Genomic DNA, 21759 nt, shown 5'->3' with positions numbered 1-21759 from the left:
GGCTTCTTAAGGTTATTCCAGGAGTGAGTGTGGTGCAATACTATTAGCATCAGTTAGCAAGCAGCCTTTCATTTGTTTTCAAGTAAAGCACGAACAGTTTGCAATTAAGAAAGAGCAAATTACAAAAGCTTAAGCTCCTAGATCAAAATCTGTCCTTAATTTTTGGGCTGGAAGCCTTATCCAAAAACTCATAAACACTAGTATTTTAGGTTCTTTTTACTTCGCTGTTATTGTTAGAGCCATATAGTACTACCACTTATGTCAGTATACACAAAACATCTAAAATCATGTTGGAATATATACCTGAGCCTTCTGGTTCAACTTCAGACCTTAAAAGAGAAACCCCAAAGGGAGCAGAGGCTCTGCTCCAGCAAAGCACTTAAGCTTCTGCTTAATTTTATGTAAACAGATTGCTCCAGCTTCGAAGAAGTGAGGTTGAAAGGCTGCAAATTGGAGGAGCTAACAGAGCAGGATCAGTTGTTATCCTTTTTTACTGACCTGATGAATTCCAAAGTTAGAGCAAAGAAGAAATGAAACTGTTGTTTCTGTAGTCTCAGATTAGTCATAAACATGTATTTTACTTGTATTTAAATGCTTTGTCAGATCAAGGAAGTTCCCTCAAAATGTATGTGTAAGCCAATAATCTTTGGAACCAGACTCCTGACTATTTACAAAAGTGTGTCATAGTTGGTCATCACAGTAAAATCACTCAGTAATGGAAAAGGGCTCTGCAGGATCATAGGTTTAACACAATGGCTTGCTTGTTTCTTGTTTTATTAATATCATAACTGTTCTGACCACAGAATTTACCCCATTTGCCTTTGCAAATCTTGACCCTTGAGAATACCCATTTAAAAGAAGCTGTTTTTTACCATTCTGACCAATGCCTAAACACCAGTGCACCATATCTTTATTAATGTTGAACAGTGTCTTATACCAAAAAGGGCCCATTGAAATGAGCGGATTGATTGCAAAGAAAGTTACTGCTCAACATTTTTCACTGTTGCTAAATATGTGACTTTAAAAACAGCACCATTCAGTTTTTTAAATATTTGTTAAATGTCTAATTTCTTTGATCTATGCAATAGGAAGCATTGCATTGTAACTTTAAAATGCCAAAAATAATCAAGACGTTATCCATCTTTTAAGAGCATTTCTTTTCCAAGCCAATAAATTCAGCTGCTGAATTTTTGTCCATTGTTTTAGGATGTGACAGTTCTGTTGCATAACTACAATTAAGGAATCTCAGAAGGCTCCAAATGTTACAATATTCTGTGAATGCAAATGCAGAGTCAGTTTTCGTTCAGTTTTACAGCAGGGAAGGGGCACTGGAATGGCAGCGTGTTGCCTTTTTTTAACATCTAATTTATGATTCATTCTAAAATATTCTTTCATTTGGAATTAACTTCAGATATTCCTGTTCTGACAAGTAGAGTAAATATTTTAGCAAGGACTTTTTAGAGAGAAATTTTGACAGTAACATACTCCTCCCTTAATGTTACAAAGGAAATGCTTGCTATCCAAACCCCAACTCGGCATTTTAATGGAAATGGTTCCAAAAGAATACGTAGGATGTTACAAATGTAAAATGCATTTAATGAAAGAGTATACAGATGTCTTTCATGTATTTTAAATAAAAATGTCTAATTTGAGACTTGAGAAACTCAACAGTGATCTTTGAGCCATATGCTTGTTATTACAATAGTATGTTGTGTATAACTGTCATTCAGCGAGAAACAACACAGACCAAAAAGGAAAAGACATATAAAAACGTGAAGTTAAGGGAGGAGAGACCATCTTACAAAGCATTTTTGATTACGTTTTTGCCTTGATCAGAATATATCCCTTTCTTGCTTTTTGTTTGCTCACATAATTCCTACAGATGTCTCTATAGGGTTTATTGGAGACATAGGAAAAGGAGAATAAAGGCCAAGCTGCGTGGGCTATAGTGAACCAAAACTGCAAAGAGATGCATACTTGACAGTGAGTTTAAAATAAAAATAAACCACAGTTTCTTTGCTTGGTTTCTGGAGCAGAAAGTCGCAAAACAAGCAGAAAACTTTTGGTTCTTGATGAAATGGTTAGTTTAGCTTCCTTACCTCAACTGCTCTGAGTATTTCAGACTTTAACCTTCATTTCAATGAAAAGAATTTAAATCTACTTCAAATTAGGCTTATGTCTCTAAAGCTGGGGCCTTGCAAAATGTTTCAGAAGTATCTCTAGCCTTATGTTTGCATTTCGTTCCCTTACAAATGTTGTGGAGGTAACCTTGATTTGCTAGTTAGTGGAGTCACGCTTTATTGTGACAGAAAACTAAGAACAGTCCTTCAGTGAAAATAACAAAGACCTACCCCATGGTGATTGATGAGAATGTTGTACAAGTGAAATGAGCTGGAAAGTCATCATCTTGTCTTTTCCTTTGCCACAGGAAAAGCATAACAGAGAGATTTCTTTTCTTCTGGTCCTGATAAGGAGTCTAACGAAGCATAAGGAGAGGTTACACAGCATGGAAATGTGTTACACCCAGCTGCTCACTAGCTTGCAAAGCTGCAGTAAATAATACAGTTGCTATTTAATAAACAAAAGAAAACAGAAGTCCTTTGATAGTGATCCCTAGCCTCTCTCATTTGTTCTCCTAAAGACACAGTTTGCTTCTTCTTAATTGACTGTCTTTTTGGAATAACATGGAGTTTGATATTGTATTGTATGATTTGTAATGTTTTCTTTGTTGATAGGAAAAACAAAAGACATCTTTCTAGGGCCTGATTCAGCAAAGTACATGTGTATGTGCTCCAGGTTGTCTGGGTTGTAGCTAGCTTTATTCTTATAGCTTTTCCATGAATGGTTACAGTGAAGATACAGTGAAGTTCAATAAGAGCAAGTGCCGGATCCTGCACCTGGGACGGGGAAACCCTGGCTGCATGTACAGACTGGGCGATGAGACGCTGGAGAGCAGCCTAGAAGAGAGGGATCTGGGGGTCGTGGTAGACAGCAAGTTGAATATGAGCCAGCAGTGTGCCCTGGCAGCCAGGAGGGCCAATCGTGTCCTGGGGTGCATCAAGCACGGCATCGCTAGTAGGTCAAGGGAGGTGATTGTCCCGCTCTACTCTGCGCTGGTGCGGCCTCACCTCGAGTACTGTGTGCAGTTCTGGGCACCACAGTATAAAAAGGACATGAAACTGTTGGAAAGTGTCCAGAGGAGGGCTATGAAGATGGTGAAAGGCCTTGAGGGGAAGACGTACGAAGAACGGCTGAGGTCACTGGGCCTGTTCAGCCTGGAGAAGAGGAGGCTGAGGGGAGACCTCATCACAGTCTACAACTTCCTCGTAAGGGGGTGTCGAGAGGCAGGAGACCTTTTCTCCATTAACACTAGTGACAGGACCCGCGGGAACGGGGTTAAGCTGAGGCAGGGGAAATTAGGCTGGACGTCAGGAGGGGTTCTTCACAGAGAGGGTGGTTGCACACTGGAACAGGCTCCCCAGGGAAGTGGTCACTGCACCGAGCCTGTCTGAATTTAAGAAGAGATTGGACTGTGCACTTAGGCACATGGTCTGAACTTTTGAGTAGACCTGTGCGGTGTCAAGAGTTGGACTTGATGATCCTTAAGGGTCCCTTCCAACTCAGGATATTCTATGATTCTATGATTCTATGATAAGATACACAAGAAGGCATGCATTTTTCTTTTCCAAAATAACTCATGCAATCAATAGCTTTTTTTTTTTTTTTTTTTTTTTTTTTTTGCTTGTCACAAGTTACTGTTTGGAGATGCATTTGTCACAAGCTGCATTTGTCACATGCATCCTTTCTGACATTTTGCTTTTAAAAGATACTGCTTTGTGGATGCAGTTTGTTCCATTGATAAGCTCTTTTTACAAGTTAACTTCTACCATAACTTTAGCTCTTTATGAAAAATCTCTTTGCTTAGAGTTTATTCTGTTTAGCATTTGGAGAGGATATCCTGCCTGTGAAACATTGGATGCAATCTTCTCCCCTCCCAGGAAGACTGCTGACTCATGTTACACCTTTCTTCCCCTTCCCCAGTCATAGAGCGGCCTGGGTTGGAAGGAACCTCAAAGAACATCTAGTTCCAACCCCACTGCCATGGGCAGGGATGCCACCCACTAGATTAGGTTGCTCAGGGCCTGAAGCTTCACCCTTACCCCCCAAAGCAGAGACAGTTGCTGTCTGTTGTGCTAACATTACGAAGTAGGCTCATTGCTCTTTGTGTCACCAGAGATGAAGATGTCTCTTTTTTTAAGAACCAGTCAAGTGTTCAAAAGAAAACAAGGCCAGGTTTACACTAATTTACGCTAATGTAAATCAGTGTCAGTCTTCTCAGAACTAGAGGGGCTATGGCCTGTGGCACTTTGGAGAGACTCAGCAGATGTGTGGGACCATATCCCACCACTGCAGCCACTCCTGGGAGCACCAGCCTACCTTTTAGAAACAAAGACATGCTTTGAGCAAACACCTCAGGCACATCACTGCCGTTTACCATTTGCTGTTTCTGCAATCCAGCAATGAGCTGCTGAGGCATGCTAATAACTGGCATCTGCTGAAATACCTTGCTTGCTAATCACCTGCCCGTGGGAGGCAGCAACCCAAAGAGATGAAGTAGGACCACAGAGCCTGAAAATGAGTGCAGGAGAGGAAAAGGCTGAGTGAAATGGAGTGCAGTGAAGGCATGAAGAGAAGGGTCAGAACAGGGGATGGGGCAGGAAAGAGCAACAAGTTGTATTAAGGGGGGAAAGAATGAAGTAAAGAAAAAGGTAGGAAGTCATAAAAGAAAGGAGACAGTAATAGACCCTGTAAGTGGAAGGGAATGAGCAGCCATTCTCCTCTTCTGGTGCTATGAGAAGCTACACATGCTTTTGGTGAAAACAAAAGGCTTTGTGCACTTGCTTGACTCCTCTTGCAAAATCTCTTCTCTGTACTTTGTCTGTAGGATAAAGTGCCTGCCTGTTCCCCTTGTAAAGCTGCTGGTTCAAGAGCTATTGATTTTTTAATTTAGTGTTAATACAATTGCAAATTAATTGCTTTTGTAAATAGGGAGAACAACTCAAGTGTCTGAGTGCTCCCAAGAAACAATTATGTTTTTCACTATGTTTGACTTAGGTGTGGTAAGGCATCAAAGATCCTCATCCTGGAGAATATTTTGACAGTTCATAAAATGCTGTAACACTATTGCAACTCTGTATGTACGATTCTTGAGTTGAGACTCCTCATTAAGCTGGTTCCACTGTCTCCTTTCAGCTCGTCCTTGAAGAGCATTTCCACCCATAACTTAAATCCAAGAAATCTTTTCTTTTCTGTACATCTTTGGTTTTCTTGAAGGTTACTACACCTTTATAACTGAAAGCAAATTCTAAATCTTTGGATTCTTTTTGGAGTACTTAACAAACATTAACCAGTTAATCTTTGCAACACTCATGAAGTAGTTAACCATTATCCCTGAATTTATAATATGGAGCAACAGAGGAAGCAAAGTTAAATGAACTGCTGGGACTAGCAGTCAGTAATTGACCCCAGTGTTGAACCATTGTACAGCACTGAAGAGCATCATGATACTTCAGCCATGTGAGTGCATTAGAAGCAGAACAAAATTATTGAAAAGTGGGTTTTAAAAAATGCACAACTCACCTTTATTTATCATGTATGCCCTGGAGAGGTTAGGAAGGGATTGTCTTCTTGCTTTCTTCTCTGTTAACATCTTAACTAAAAATCATTAAGTGTTTATTATAAGAGCATCTAACTGTAGGCAATTTGCTGTATTTCAATGTCTGGTGTCATACTGAGACTTCTGTTTTAAACATCATCTACAATTTTCTGAAGGTCCTGTTGATTCTAACAGGTGTGGGAGAATGGAAATACAGAAATACTAAAAAGCAATGGGGCCAGTACAGGTGTTTGAAAACTGATGGATGTGTGTGCCTTCACTGGGCTTTGGCCAAGCCTGATATGAGGCCATCTTCTTTGTCAGCTTTAAAGTACCATGAATTACTATGCTGGATTTCTAGACTTCTTGATTTTAGCAATCAAAATGAATTAGACTCAAATTCCAAACTCTGAAGCAACCCCAATTTCTAGTTCACAAAATTGACTCAGCTATCCCACCAGCCTGTTTTACAGTGCCTTGAGATCTTAAATATCTTTATAAACCACAAAACACCTTTCTTTACATATGAAGAAATGGAGCAGACCTGTGTTATACTTAGTTTAAACAAGTTTTCTGTTAAACAGAAAATGCAGGACTGGGTTTATATCATTGAAGGAGCCATAGGAATTAGGTGCTCAAGGTCTATAGGTCTATGTATTTTAAATGTTTGGATTTTTAACCCTGTAGGATCTTATTAAACTTTTGTTTTCCTTAGGTTTAATATATATATATATATATATATATATATATATAACTTATTTTCTTGTTGCCATGCAGTTGTTTTGTAGAGAACATTTGCATTTTTAGTGGATTTTTTTTTCTTTTTTTTTAAAGAGAGAGAAATTAAATAAGCAGTCTTGAGCCTTTTGTGTCTAGCCAAGGATTTGTTGGTTTTCAAAAAAGTCTTGGCTGAAATGTTCAAAGTTGCCTTGGGTGTAGGAGATCTGGTCATCCAAATCCCCTGGGATACTTCTAAAGTCCCGGCCTTTGTTGTTATGTATCAGTGTATAAACAAATCTCAGCCTTCTTGATGTCACCCGGCAGATAAATCCAATGAGAATTTCCGCAGAAATGTCAGCAATGTTGCCAAGGTGTTGATAGACCAGTAGGGAGAGTAGTCTGTCATAAATCTCTATGTATTTACATAATTTGAATGCTCCTCTGGACCTGGATCCATGTGGTCTAAGCTGTTTGCACTTGATTTTAAGGATGCTAAGATGCTAGTCTTTGTTCTGAGGCTAGCCCTTGTTGTGCTCATTTGATAATGTAGGACAGTCATCTCCCAGGGCCTTCCATGTTATCTCCGGTGTTAGCTTAAGTTAGCAGCCCTCAGAAGATTTACAGATTTACTCTTCTAGCAGACTTCACCTCCTGAGTCCGAAGCTGTTTGTAAAGCATTTTTCTTGATGTATGTGCACAGCATTGTTTCAGCTTTCTAATCACTGACCAGCTGGCTTGTTAGTGAATAGAGCTGTGGGCCCCCTGCCATATTTCATGTGAGGTCTTGGCTGGGTGGCCAAGCAGGCAGCCTGCAGCCAGTGTCAAAGCAATTCAAGAGGTATTGGCACAGCAGTGTCCCCATTAATTTCTTCTTGTCACATGCTGTCATGCAAGTTACACCAGAGAGGAAATGACCGTTAAAAAAAAAAAAAAAAAAAAGTACGCTTGTGGCACTTGGTCCCCTCCAGACGTTATCCCCGAGGTTAAACAAGTGGATACAATTAGCTGCTATCCACAGACAGCTGCAGGGAAGGAGAAGCCGAGATCTGGGCCCCACAGCAACGTGTCTTTCCTGTTAGCGAGGAGTGTCAACTGTCAACATATGTCATATTTTTAACCCTTCCTGGAGTCTGAGTAGATTAAAAAGAGCTATTATGGCCAACAGCGTCACGAAGGTGCTGGTAAATAGCTGTAGCACTGAATGAGCAGCACGCTTCTCCAAGGAGAGGGTCTTGCTTGTTGGTATATTCCTTGTGAGGACAGGTGTGGAGGAAAATCAGCTCATCCGTGGTTGATAATTTACTGTCTGTAGACTCTGGCAGGGAGTGAGACAGTGATTTCTGTGTGGCTCCTCCCAGAAGCATAATGAAGTTGTTGAAGGGAGCCACATCCAGCTTTCCGAATTTTCTGGTTAGACTAAATTCTCTAATTACATCAGGAGAGCTTTCAGAAAGATTGCCACAAGTGACAATACACTTAGGATGTCCCAAAATACAGCTTGGGAACGCAGAAGCAAAGTCTGCAAAGAGGAAATGGCAATGTCCCAAGATGAGAGAAGTGTATACTAAGCATATTAGAAGGAATCAAAAATCTTGTTTAAAAACTGAAAGCATTAATTCTACTGAGAGGTGATAAAGAGAGGAGAGTACGTACAGTGCTCCAGATAGATTGACTTCAGCCAATTGAAAGTTTGCTATTTAGCCCAGAAGGAATAAGCTCATAGCATCTGTTGCAAGAAAGCTGGCTTTTCTTGTTGAAAGCAGCTGAAATTATATGAAAGGTGTTCTCCAAAATTCAAACTGCAGTTCTGCCTGAGCTATCCAGCTTGTTCTGGTGTAGCACTTAGATACTAAATTTTGACTGAGGTCAGTCCCCAAACGTGTGCCAGAAGCATCAGAACTAATGCACACAAACTGCAGATGCTATTTCAAGTCATTTGTATTGGGCTTACCAATCAGGTGAGCCAGTAAAGAGTTTGGGGAATTTCTTGGTTTATTTTAGTTCTCATCTCTTTTTCAGATGTTCTGAGGAATAAAAGAACAGAGTGGGTAAGAACTGTCAGACCATGATGCACTGTGAGATATTACTGTATCCAATATAGCGTTATGAAAAGCTTGTAATAAAGTAAAACTGTTAAAAGAAATTTCCCAGAAAACATCTGGGGATGTACAAAACTTTGATGATATTACCCAAAGACATGGGGAAAACTTCTATTTGTTTACTTATCTAGACTCAGATCTATGAATTCTGTTGAGCTGTGCCTTTTATTCATCTTTCTACTGGATGCAAAGAGTGGAAAGTTTTGAACAGTAAAAAAGGTTGTTAATCACAAAATTACATTCACCAGCTGTAAATAATTCATGTCCAAGACAGATCTTGGTAATAATGTCATATTTGCCAATTTCCATCAAATTAGTAAAACAAAGTTCCTCTCTGTTCTCACATGCTTTGGATGTATTTTCTCTTTAAAATACCAGTATCCAAATAGGAAATGTTGTATGTCTCATTTGCATGCTTGGTAGTTCCACCTTGATGGGAATTTTTGGTACACTGAATCACTGACAGTAAGTAGGCCAACAATTATGTAGTTTTCCTTTCAGTCCTGCAAGTCCTTCTCATCAAATATGAATAATAGCAGATGATACATTAAAACTTGAAATCTCCGTATTGCAAACTGACTTCTCAGTTGTTGAGCTATAAAATGAAAAAATGAAGTAGAAAGGCTTATAGCCACTAAAATTAATTTTGTTCTGTCTGAAATGAAATGCATCCATATGTGTATATATACATGGGTGTATATATATATGTATCCCACAGATGTACACAGAAGTAGAAATTCCATATATTGGATTTGGTTTTTAGTTCACAACTACTGAGATCAGTATGAAAATCTGGCAGTATTAAAACACTGATAAAACAGACGTATTAAAACTGACATTTTTGAAGTCCTGTAAAATAAAAATCCAGGCCTCCATTTTAAGGGAAGCCTCAAATGGCAAAATACAAAACACTAAAATGTATACGTGTATGCATGTAGACAGACATATACTTTTTATGAGTGGGCATGTCTGCAGGGTTCTTCATCATAAAAAATTTTGTAATCCAGAAGTACTCATTTGAACTATGCTTTCTTTCTTATAGAAATAATCTAAAATAGACTAGAAAGAGGTATTATCAGAATATATTTTTTAATGTCTGTTAATCACCTCTGTTTTAAAGTATCTTTGATATGGTTAAGATAATGTTACAATTGAAAAATAATTATGCAAATATTTACTTCATATTTTAAAATAAATTTAACTGTGATTTAATTTTCAACAAATTGTTTACTTTTAGGGTAGCAGTGTACTAAATGCATTATTAGATCAATTCATTTCATGAGCTTAGCAGGTATTTTTGCTATTTCTTTCGCTATTCATACACTAAATGAATTTGCTGTTTTTTTCTTTCTGCACAGCATTTTATTCTATGAACAGAAAATGAACATTTTATCTTGTAAAGTAGATGAATAAGACTAAGTGAACAGGTCATTTGGATTTATTTTTCTCTATCTGACAATGAACATACTAAAATTGAATATGCTTTGAAGTTCATAGTCTCTTAGTGCTATCTAGTTAATTAGCAGGAATATCACAGTAGTCTTGTCTTCTGAGGGGCGACCTTTCCTATGTGATTACTTCCATGGAAAGCAACAGAACTTCTCTGAGATAAAGTGTAACCTAGTCTAGGGAAAAGTAGGAGATCTGTACCCTTGGTTATAAATATTAAGATGGTTCATGGATGACTCTTGAGAGTCTGTAATGTGGTTGGGTTAAGGCAAAGAGCCTAGCCTCCTCCTTCCCTTTCTGAATGCCGGGCAGGGAGACTGATCAGACTAGTTTTCTCCTGAGAGGAGAGAGAAGGGAAAGGGCACAAAGGCAGGGATCCGTGTCCCAGCCACTGCACCAGCTGCATGGAGAAGAGCATCCTGCAGCCCCACAGGCCATGACAAATTGCTTCACTGCCCCCACCATTGCAGTCACAGTGTTCTAGGTAGGCTGGTGTGATGGGTTGCCACACCAGAGTAAGGACAAGATTTAAAAAAGAAAATCACTGCATTTAACGGGGAGTCACTAAATTATTACTAATGCCTTTGGGATTCAGTGTAACAACATTAATCATGTCTTTTGCTATTCATGTATCTGTACTGTGTAATTCCTCAGGAATGCCATTGTTTTTTTGGCATTAATTAATGTTGACTGTTTGTTACAAAGTATAACCATAGAAGTGCTGTAATTATTCAGCTTCAAAAATAGGCCCCAGAGAATGTGAGAACTCTTTAAACTTTCATTCCAGCATGTTTAAAAAACATCCTTTAAAATGAAAGCAATTTGATGGTTGGGGGTTCTGTATAATCCTGTACTATACAAAGGAGGCCTCATCCTGCTACTCTTCTGCTCAGAGAAGGTTTTGCTGTTCAGTGAGAGGTATTGAGCCTTTTCATCAAACTAGCCTGGCTGATTCATTACACTTTGCTGTCTAAAACTCATCCCCTTTGTTTACACTTGCAGTTGTCTCTTACGCAAACACTCCTACAGGAAATGTTCAGGATGAGTATCCCAACACCTGCCATCCAAAATGGGGACATTCCATTCTGCTCTGCAAAAATACAAAAATGAGATACAAATAAATAGAATCTCTGGGTGAAAGATGCAGGTTGTTGTGCAGGTGCATGAGACACTCCGCAGAGGAGCAGGAGAACTGTTAGGAGATCCCAAAGGATTGTGGTGTTTTACCAAATGTGAGCACAGAAATTGCACAGGAACATGAAAAAAAAATAAAACTGTGCTTTAGGGTCTGTCTGTAGTTGACAAGATCTGTACCATGTTGCTCTTTTTTGGTAGTATGAGCAAATATAGTAATGGGCTTCCACAGACTTACTTTCTCTGGTCGTGGGAGCTCATGTTGCTATGAATAAGGTTAGTCCGGATAAATGATTTTTCTTTCTATACATACTAGTCAACAAGGAGGAAATGTGATCTTCACATAATGAGTAGCCATTCACATCTGTATGTTACCTATGCATGTGTTCTCTGAAGACATGTTATTCGTGATGTTTTCCTGCAGTTGCATAGCCCTGTGCTCCCCTTTACAAAGACAAAATTGAGCATCTTTATCTTCACCACTGTGGCGGGTTAGCCTTGGCCAGCAACCCACCTCCCACCCAGGTGCTCCCTACTCACCCCCAGCCTCAGTGGGATGGGAGCATAAAAGAAAAAAGAAGAGCAGGAATGCGAAACCTTGTGGGCTGAAATGAGACAGGGAGATTGCTTACCAGTTGCCATCATGGCCAAAACAGACTTGCTTTGGTCTTAGTTTAGTGCTGATTAAAATAAGTATTTAACCACTAATTTAAGTAGTAGGAAACAGAAAGGCAAACATTAAAACAACACTGTAAAACAACACCTTCCCCCACCTGTTTCCAGGTCCCACACCACTCCTGACCCCTCTCCTGTCCCGAGTGCTGCAGCAGGATGAGGTGTAGGGGCTTACAGTCAGTCCCTAACAGCTCCTTCTTCTGCTCCTTCCTCCTTTTCACCTCTCACCTTACTCCTCACACTTTTCACCTGCTGTAGCATGGGCCCTCTCCATGGGCCACATTTCCCTGAGGAATAGCCATCTGCTCCAGCACGGGTCCTCCAAGGGCTGCTGCTGTGCCGTGGAGCACCTTCTCCTCTTCTCTCACCTTGGTGTTCCCTCTGTTGTTCTTCACTCTTTTGTTCCCTCCTCCTCTCTCCCCCCAGCCCTGTCTGCCCTGTTTTAAATACATTTTCCCAGAGACACCCCCAGCGTGGCTGAGGGTCTCAGCAAAGCCCTGGGGGGAGGCCACTGGAGCTGGCTGTGTGCAGCATGAGGCAGCCCCTGGCCTCTCCTCACAGAGGCAACCCCCTGCTACTTTGTCACTTGCACCCAAAACAATTACACACTTTTCGTTTCCTTTAAGTAGGTACTTGAATTATTTGGTCAACAGCCATGCCATCATCTTCTTTTGGTTTAGACAGACAGAACAAGGGCATCTCATGCAATTTAAAACAAAAGGTACTTAAGCTGAGAGCTGTCAGCTGTAAATTCTTACGCGTTAGAGCCTTTTTTCAGCAAGGAACCCACAAAGAGAGTTAATATGTAGCAAGTTAAACCTTCCCAGCTTAAAAAAGCTGCAAATCCAAAAAGTGATGAAGATCCAACCCAGCAAAAAGGCTAACAGCTTCTAAAAACCAGTTTTCCGAAGGACACAGTCTGCTCCAGACTTAGGGGTTTATTTTCTTTTTTACCCCACACCAGTGCTCCAGATCCATAGTTGCCTCTGTACCTTTCACTGTGTGCCGTAGGCCAAACAGCATTTTGGGTGCTGCTGGTTGTGTGTTATAGTTTGTCTGTGAGAGTTTCCTTACTACTCTCTGTTGTATATTTGGCCTAATAATGAACAGAGATAAAAATTATTTTGTTGTGTGAGTTACCTAGAGACTCAGTCTGGCCTTGGACAACAAGTTAACATTGGCAAGTGACACATGTCATTACCTGGACGTCAAGGTGCTGTGATTCTTTTCAGAGTGGTGTTTTGGAAACCAGTGGGTTGGAAGGGACTTATGGATCAGAAGACGCAGACAGCATAAGATCAAGAGAAAACAAGGAGGGGACAAAATCTGTAGGAAATCAAGCCTTCCTGCTCCTCCAGCCCATGAGTCAGGAGAGGAAAGCTGTGAAGCCCACCTCTGGCAGAAACAGCAGCAGCAACTAACTGCTCAGCCTAACCCATGCCTGTCCCCATCCTCACTAGCACCAGGAGCTGACTGTGACTGTAAATACACATATTTCTCTGTGTTATTGGGACATGATATAATATGGCACTACTTGCAAAATTCATCATAATTTAGTCCTAATATTCAATACATATCAGACCAAGGAATGGCATCACCAATGTCATGTGTGGTGGAACATGCAAAAGACACTGTATTTCCATTATAAATTTTGCTTCTGTTTGCATTATGAAGTTTTTACAAAATTGAAGCTACATTTTTCCTTTAAGTAAAGTGTATTTGTTCATTGCATCCCAAAATATCTCAGTTTTCAACTGAGTTACAGATAAATGTTTTAGGTTTGTTCATAGACTGCGTTGAAAATGCAGCCTGAAATGGCAAAAAACATTTTAAGGCCATGATTATCTGAAAGCAATCACAGTGGAATAATATATGTATCTTCAACTCGGGCAACAGACATTGGAGGGTTTGTGATATTCTAGTTATGGTAGAAATCTCTAATCTGAAATAACAGAAACTGTTCTGTGTCTATTTGCAAATGTACATTATCCAAAGAATATCTGACAGAAGTTAGAGCATGACTCAATAGAGCTGCGTCCTCAAATCTGCTAAAGAATGAATATTCTTGTTTGTCAAGTAGAATTATAATTTTTCAGTTAGCATTTGACATATGATTTGAACTGCAATTCCAAAGTATGGTATCCCTAGGTACCAGAGAAAGTTTTTCAGACATTCAGCAGAAGACATTCGACACACTAGTCCTTGATTCATGTGAAGACTTTCTTGTTGTTTCTAGATTTGGTAATTGGGATAATGCTGGATATCACCAATAAAAAATGGATGTGTTTCCAAAGTGGAATTATCCTGATTTATTTAGGTAGTGATATGTCCTGTGCATGTTTACAGCCATTATCCAATAGGCTAGCAAAGGTCAGCATATTGTGAATGTGTGTGTAGTTACAGTATCAAAAAAAAACACATAGCCAAGACTGAGTTAGATATTTCTTGCAGGTAGTTTACTAAGAGTATAAAGTAATTTCCAAACCTGAGGCCTAAACAGATTCTAGACGAAGCTCAAGGACAGCACAAAGTTAACAATTCATTATGGATAAAAAAGTTTTTCCCTTTTGTTCATACTTTGTTAATACTCTTTTTAATAAATAATTAATGCAAACAAATATCAAATTCTGAACTGCAAAATTTGATATTACGCTTTTAAAGCACATAATAATTAGACCTTCTTGTGTGGTTTGTTTTTCTGCTCTTAGACAGATGAGAATTTAATAACAGGAGAATAATGAATCGCAAATAGCAAATGGTCTTTTTACACCAAAATGCCTTTCTTTGCACATGTGAATCTTTGGGCTGTTCCTCTATGATAGTTGTGAAATGAAATTTGTTCCTATGTATAATATTGAGTAACAAGGGATATCAAAAGAGCATAATCAACTATCCAGAATGAATAATAGAGGATAGCTTATATGAACTAAATCTGAATTTCGCAGAAGAGGAAATACAGCATTTTTTTCCCCAGTTTTCATTCTTCATTTTTATGCCTTCTTAATTTCAACTTTCCTGATCCACTTTTCTGCTGCACATCCCCTTTGGTGTGTGTAAACAGAGCTTCAATAAATGATATTCATCTTTCAAGTCCTGTGGGAGAACAGAAAGAGATATGAGTTTCCATTTTCAAATATTTTATTTTTTTTCCACATGCCTGGATGAAGACTCTGAATTTAGAAACTGAAGACATTGCTTGCAACTTGCAACTAGCAGAGCAGAACTGCATCCAGTGTGTTTGAGGAGGAAATATGAAACAGCATGAGTCGCAGGAAAAAAAAATCTTGATATGTTTGTTAACTGCAGGAATGAGTTTACATTCTTGACAAATGAATAATATGAAGAAATGTCACAAAAAAAGGGACTTGCCAGGGTCTAATGACTAATCCTTAAGATCTTTTTTTTTTTTTTTTTTTTTTTTGGTAATACGTCTACCTAGAATAAAATAATTAGACACGAATTCATTATGTACATACTTAAGATAACCACATGCTTAAATATCCTTAGCATGTTCGGTACCTCTTCAAGACTGATCCAAAGACTGTGGGACTTAATTAAAATTAAAATTAAAATAGAACAGTATGACCCAATATAACATGTATTAATTTTACTGATGCCTAAAACTTGTGTCCTAGCTCTAGCTAGTCCTAGCTCTTCCACATATTTCTGAATTGTAAAGGGAAATCATGAACATGAGAGGATTCAATATCTTTTGTGTATTTGTTTTAGAGAAGCAAACACTATTATGCTAGTTATCAAAATGATCAGATCTCTGTTTTATCTGGGGAAGCCAAGGGAGCTAAAGGCATCAGACAGCAGGAAATGTAGAGCTCAGTTTACCACCATCCTTCAGAGGTGATTATAATTAATTAAATGTTTTTACAGCTTCCATAGTTTCATGGTGGTATCTCCATCATCTGGATCTTCAAATCAAAACTCATCTCTTTATCAACAGGCCACTGTTATAATGTTTGTCTGAAAGAGTTGTAGGCTGTATATAGAAATGGTTATGTTTTATCAGAGGTCAGATAAGAGCTTTTAGCTTTAATATTTATCCATTTTATAACACTTTCTGTAGAGATGATCAGGAGACATTACATTAAAGTAATAATTTTGTATTAAATTATATAGCAATGTCATAGTGTATCTTAAAAATAAATCCAGCTAAAGAAATATTAGGAAGTTGAGCATTCTGAGTTCTTTTTAAATCCATTTGCAGATAGCATTCCTTTTAATAGTGTGCTTTGAGTATTTTTTTGAAAAAATGTCAAGGTTTTTTCTGTTCCTATGATATGGTCATTAGAGGAGTCCATAGAAAGAATAAAAGTGCTGACTTCAGTTCACCTTTCTTCCCTTTTCTCATGTTTCATGCCATCCACCTCTTCAAGATCATTTTGACTGCTAATAACAGGATTGGCGGACAGCCTACTGCACGGCTTATGGAAAGCACATATGTCACCATAAACACAGGACTGAGTTTTACAAACTCAAGTCAAGTGCACAAGGAAAATAAACATTTTCTATATCCCTTTTGATTTTTTAGTTCTTGCAACATCCCCTTGTAACTGTCTGGTTTGCAAATACAATTTTCAAGTTGACAGTATCCTTCTAATTTGGAATTCTGGGGATTTCTAGCTTTGAGTCTGTTGGTTCATTCCTTTCCCATTACTAAGATTAATTTGAAATCATGAGTACAGATTAAATGGTTCCTTCAGCTGTGGAAATGTAATAAAAAATTGCATCACTGTAACACAATAGAAAGCCAAATGAGAATGGTTACTTATGATTATTACACTGATTTACTGCTAAACTTTGATCCAAAGGTAATTTCTGTCCTTTTCAGTATATTCTATAGAACAGGTTTTATCAAGTGAACTTTTTCCCCTTTGTAACATTAAATTCTGACAAAACTGTCATTTAATTAGCTTTTCGGTTTGAAACAGATCCTGTGCCTATTGAAGTGAATGATAAGATTTCACTTCACTGGGGCAGGACAAAGCAGACATTTGTCAGATGCAAAAAACGTAAGCTGCAATGTATTTTTCTTACTAGGACAGCATTCTTTCAAAGTTGTCCTGGGTTTTACAGACATGCTTTTGCTATTTAAGTGTGTTGACCAGCCTTTATACTTTTATCAATGAACCTCAACTAATTCAACTAGAAACAATACATTAACTCGATAAGTACACCTGTTCAAGTCAACTGGTTCTAGCAACATCCTGTGTGTTTTATATTAATAGGTGGTTTTATCTTCTGTGTACATATTCAGGTCAATACTTACTTAAATTAGTTTTGCAGATTATGGCAGGGAGTTTACTTGTTTGCCTTGTCTTGATAATTGCATATTGATTTCTTACTTATATTTAGGATATGATGCTTCAGCTGTTTCGGGGACTGGATTTTCTGCATTCACATCGTGTGGTGCATCGGGACCTGAAACCCCAAAATATCCTTGTAACCAGCAGCGGGCAGATAAAGTTAGCTGACTTTGGCCTTGCACGAATCTACAGTTTTCAGATGGCTCTTACCTCAGTGGTAAGTTTCTGGAGGCTTTTGGTTTTCTTTTAATGCAGCAGTATGCCTTAGTCCCTGTGGTCCTGTATTATAACTCTGCTTCTAAAACCATCTCTTCTAAGTTGCTTGAGTCTGTAAAAACTATTGCTTTCCGACCTGGACTGACGTTGTTGTGGTTACTTTGTAAAAGTAATCGATTACTGATTACTAGTTCTAAATTAAATCATGACTGATTACTGAAGGATAGGTATGCACTAGTTTTCTGAAACCCCTAGTTCTCTGGGTCTTGCTTCTGTTGTGATGTTGTCTGGTTTTGCACATTAAAAACAGAGGGTGAAAAGTTATCAATTTTGTTTGCTGATGCTCAGGTAGTCTTGCCTGAAAAAATATACAGATACTTTTGAAAATGCCACACTGTCATGCCTCTGATTTTCCATCTCTGTGATTATGGATTCAGTGCTTGGTCCCATATGTCAGCAATTGGTTCCAAATAGAACTGTGCCTGGAGACCGCTCAACTGGACCTGGCAGCCAAAATCACAGCTATTCCCCAAGCCAGCTGTTAAAGAGCACCTCCAGTATCTCTAGGCCACCTGACACCGTTGCCTCTCTCCCAGGAGCTCTCCAGGTTGTCCTTGGCTCAGACCAGAGCTCGGTCCCAGAAGGTCTGGCCCTCTCCTGCATTAGCTGGTAGGAAAGCTCTGCCAGCTCCTTACTTTTTGACACCATTTCCACACTTACTGGCCCTGCCTCTGGAACCAGCTGCTGTTAGCTTGGCACAGTACATCTGAGGTGTATTGAAGAGTAACGATGCCACACACATGTTGGATGTCATTTGGTTTTGTTACTTGGTCATTATTATTTTTCTTTCAATTTTCTGTTCTGAGTATCAAAACTGCCATGGCAGTATCACTTATGCTAAAGACAGGAAAGGAAATACTGCTGAGAAAGGAAACTGAAAGGAGTGCACTTTGCATTTTACATTGTACCATAGCAATTAGCCTGGCTCACATTAGTAAAAAGCAATCCGTTGTTATTATTAGTTACTGTAAGAGTCTCATCACTGGTCTGTGAACTAACAATGACATCCTGGGTTCTGGCTTCAGCAGGACCAAAGGAAGGAAGCAACAGAAAACAGTATCAACATCTTGCTAAACATAGGAAAGTATTCTCTTCACACAAAGCATATGTAAACGTGTGTTTTAGGGTTGGGTTTTTTCATTGCCTGTAGGATGTAGCCTAATCCAAAGCTGAAAGAATCTCTCAGCTGAGGTCAGTGAAGATTGATTATGTTGTAACTCAAAACAGACCTTTGAGGAAAAGGAGAGAAGAGTTCTTCCTGAATTGCTGTAATTTTTCATTTCCTGGTAGTCAGTCAGAAGCAGTAACAGCTTCAATGATTATTTCTATTGATCCATAAAATTCTTTAATCTAAAACTTTGGAGTTCTCTAAGGCTGCCAGCAGGGTGTTTTGGAATAGGTCTGCAAAAGATGATGAAAAAGCATCTACAAAACTGTGGAGACATTTGTATATGACCATGTAGCCTGCATAGGGTCAAAGGTGTGTCAAAAGACCCAGAAATACAGTGCTGATACATACTGATATATTTACTAAGGCGAAACCAGACTAAGGCCAGCTTGGATGAGAACATTGCTAGAATTTCTCTGTGAAAGATGCACATATATTCAAGTACCTAACACTTGGGAGCTAGAAATGGTGTTTCAAAACCCATTCACTAGCACCCTTAGCGTTGCTGCGACCAAGAGTTCTTCAGGCTGAGGTCGTCCACATGCAAGTTAGCACTGTGTTACCACAATCATGCAGTTGTAATTGCAGCTGTGCTAGAGAGTATTAAAATTGTTCAGCCACCAAGGCCAAATAAAGTGTATGGATGTAGGCCTGGATAATGGCTTTCACACTTAGAACTTACTCTACTATTATTTTCTTATTTAAAAATAAAAGCTATGAGCAAAATCAGAGTGCCAATACAATTTTCATGTTGACAGCAGGCCTAAGAAAAATAATGTCTTTTTAAGTTTAAAATGTATTATTTTTGAATGCCTAGTGTTTAACACCTTCAAAACCAACTGTTGTATATGTGCGTAGTAACCAAAGGGGACCCCTACTTGCAATGTGATAATGTAGTGTGGTTTGAAATGTCAGTCTTCATTGCTCTTACAGAACAAGTAGTGGTTAGAAACTTACTAAATGTGTAGTAGCTGACCCAGTTAGGCCATGAGTTTTCCTTTTCTGAATGCAACTTTTATCTTTGGCTAGCTGCTTTGGTGTGCTGATTCTTTTTTTTTTTTTTCTTGCTTGCTTTCTTTCCTTTTTCCTCCATTAAAATGCAATACAGTTGTTTTTTTTTAATAATAATAATAAAAAAGTCTTCTGTTTTTGAAACATAAATATATTCTTGACTTTATTGTTTCCCAAATGAAATCCAAATTGGAGCTCCTTGCCAGACAGTGGGTATACTTCAGCAGGATCAGATTTGTTTTGAAGTGTTTACAGGAAAAATGTTGCCTTATAAAAGAGAGCACATATCTAAACATATGTCAATTAATAAAAACTCCTAGCTTGCACGGATTTTCTTTGGAGTTTTATTGAAATATGATACTGCAGACAGCCCAATGAGAAGAGGCACATTGCATGTGCTATCACTGTGATCAATAGAAGGGTTCTGCAGCATTTCCTTCACAAGAGAAGCTTACTGCAAGATAAACTACAAGAAACATCTTTTGAAGTATCAGATCATTCCCAAGATGCATCCTCATTCTTTGCTCACAAAGAAACTCTTCAGATGAGACAAAAAGAGCTTGCCATGAAAGTAATCCAGTAAAAACTGATCCAACCCTGGTACTCTGGGTGCTGCAAGTGGTAACTTCAAAGCAGTCTCCCTCTGACAGCCAGTTATTTCTACAATACTGCAGAATCCTTCTGGCCGACCAGTCATCTGGTCGTGCTGCTCTCATTTAAAGAGACCTCTTGATACTTCAGTGAATGAATAAAAGATTCAAACTAATGTTACACATGCTTGGGGGGGCAGGGTGGAGATCACTGCTCCCAGCTGTGGTCAGACTGAGAACTGATACAGGTCTGAAATAACAGCTTCTAGAGAAAGAATGAGGTCGGGGTGGGGGGAGGCTCAGAGGGTGGATAATAGAGCACGCTTTCGGTTTCATCCAAAGTTAGGCTCCTTTTCAAGTACTGGTCTTGGCCCTTGGGGAAATTTTGAATAGGCTTTGTGATAACAGAGAAGCTTCACAGGAAAGAAGTGGATTGATGTGACTGAAATGTTAGAGTTTGATAGCAAAAGTTAATGAACTATCACTTTTTTTACTGGTCCCGAAAAATGGATGCTTGATTTTAACTTTCTCTCAACAAAGTAACAAGTGGCCGTCTTGAAAATTTGAAGTTACATCATGAAAGAGAAATAAACCATTTCTCTATTCTGTGTTGACTTCTAACTGCCTTAAAGAAAGGAAATGAAGCTGACTTGAGGCGCAGCAGAATGCGGAGATAAGTGCACGCAGTCATGATCACAGCATCTAGGTGGAGCTGAAGATGTCCAGCCTTGAAATCGTGATGTGCCTTAAAGAACCTGAGTGAAACTGGCAAAATGTTAGTAACACGTTCATAATACTTTCTTTGAAAACATGTGTGCTTTACCTTAGATGGCAGCAATACTGATGTTTTTTTCCCATGAAATGCAAACAAAATTTCTTTATGTCTTCCTTTTAAAAAAACAACAACTTGTTTTCAGATTTACTGAACATCAGAAGGGAATCACATCGCTTTTTCTGCTGATGTCCTAAACTGTTGAATACTAAGCTCAGCTAAATTGATAATTAAAAAGAGAAAACACAAAAAATCCCGCAGTTACTGTCAGTGAATAATTTTAGATTACGCTAGCATTTTATTTGAGTGTTTCTTCAGGATAAAAACTTTCCATCCATTTCCTGGCAGTCACTTCTGCACAAATGGTTTACATGTCACATCATGCAGGAACTTGGATTTCATTTTGTTGGTATAGTAGCAAGGGAGCATAAAATAATTTTCACTAACTGGGCTTACTTTGTAAAAATAAATGTATAAATTAGTTACAGCAACAAAAACAACAACAAAAAGATAGAAAAAAAGCTCTTCCAAAGAGGAGTGAGTGCTTTCCTGGTTTCTGCCCACTGTGGCGTTGTAAGATACTAATAAATGCCACCTGTTAGTAAATAATGTGAATGTAAACTCTCATCTGAGCTAATACAATAGTTAAGAGCTTGAAAACAGCACAGAGAAGTTTCTTTTGCTTTGGATCTTTTTTTTTCTTTTTTTTTTTTTTTTTTCAGCTACCTTTTTATGGTGCTATGCTTCCCAAAACCCAAATATTTATGTGTATGTAATACAGCCTGCATAGTCCATTCATCTGCTGGCTACATTCCAGCAAACCTGAAGTCTGTTTCAATACAACTTTAACCTAAGTTGCATTAGGTTAATGCCTTCATTGGGCCTGATTCA

General features: G+C 38.7%; 1 protein-coding gene across 2 annotated transcripts in view; it reads left to right on the top strand.

Annotated features, from left to right (window-relative positions):
* CDK6 (cyclin dependent kinase 6) overlaps positions 1-21759 on the top strand; it is a 129456-nt gene that overhangs the window by 39063 nt on the left and 68634 nt on the right. For both annotated transcript variants that reach the window (XM_032181459.1, XM_032181461.1), the window contains exon 4: positions 17101-17268. In XM_032181459.1, coding sequence (XP_032037350.1) covers positions 17101-17268 — 168 coding nt within the window. The remainder of the gene's footprint in view (positions 1-17100; positions 17269-21759) is intronic.

This window comes from Aythya fuligula, chromosome 2 (genome assembly GCF_009819795.1).
Source record: "Aythya fuligula isolate bAytFul2 chromosome 2, bAytFul2.pri, whole genome shotgun sequence".
NCBI lineage: Eukaryota > Metazoa > Chordata > Aves > Anseriformes > Anatidae > Aythya > Aythya fuligula.
This window is presented reverse-complemented; position numbering and strand designations above follow the sequence as displayed.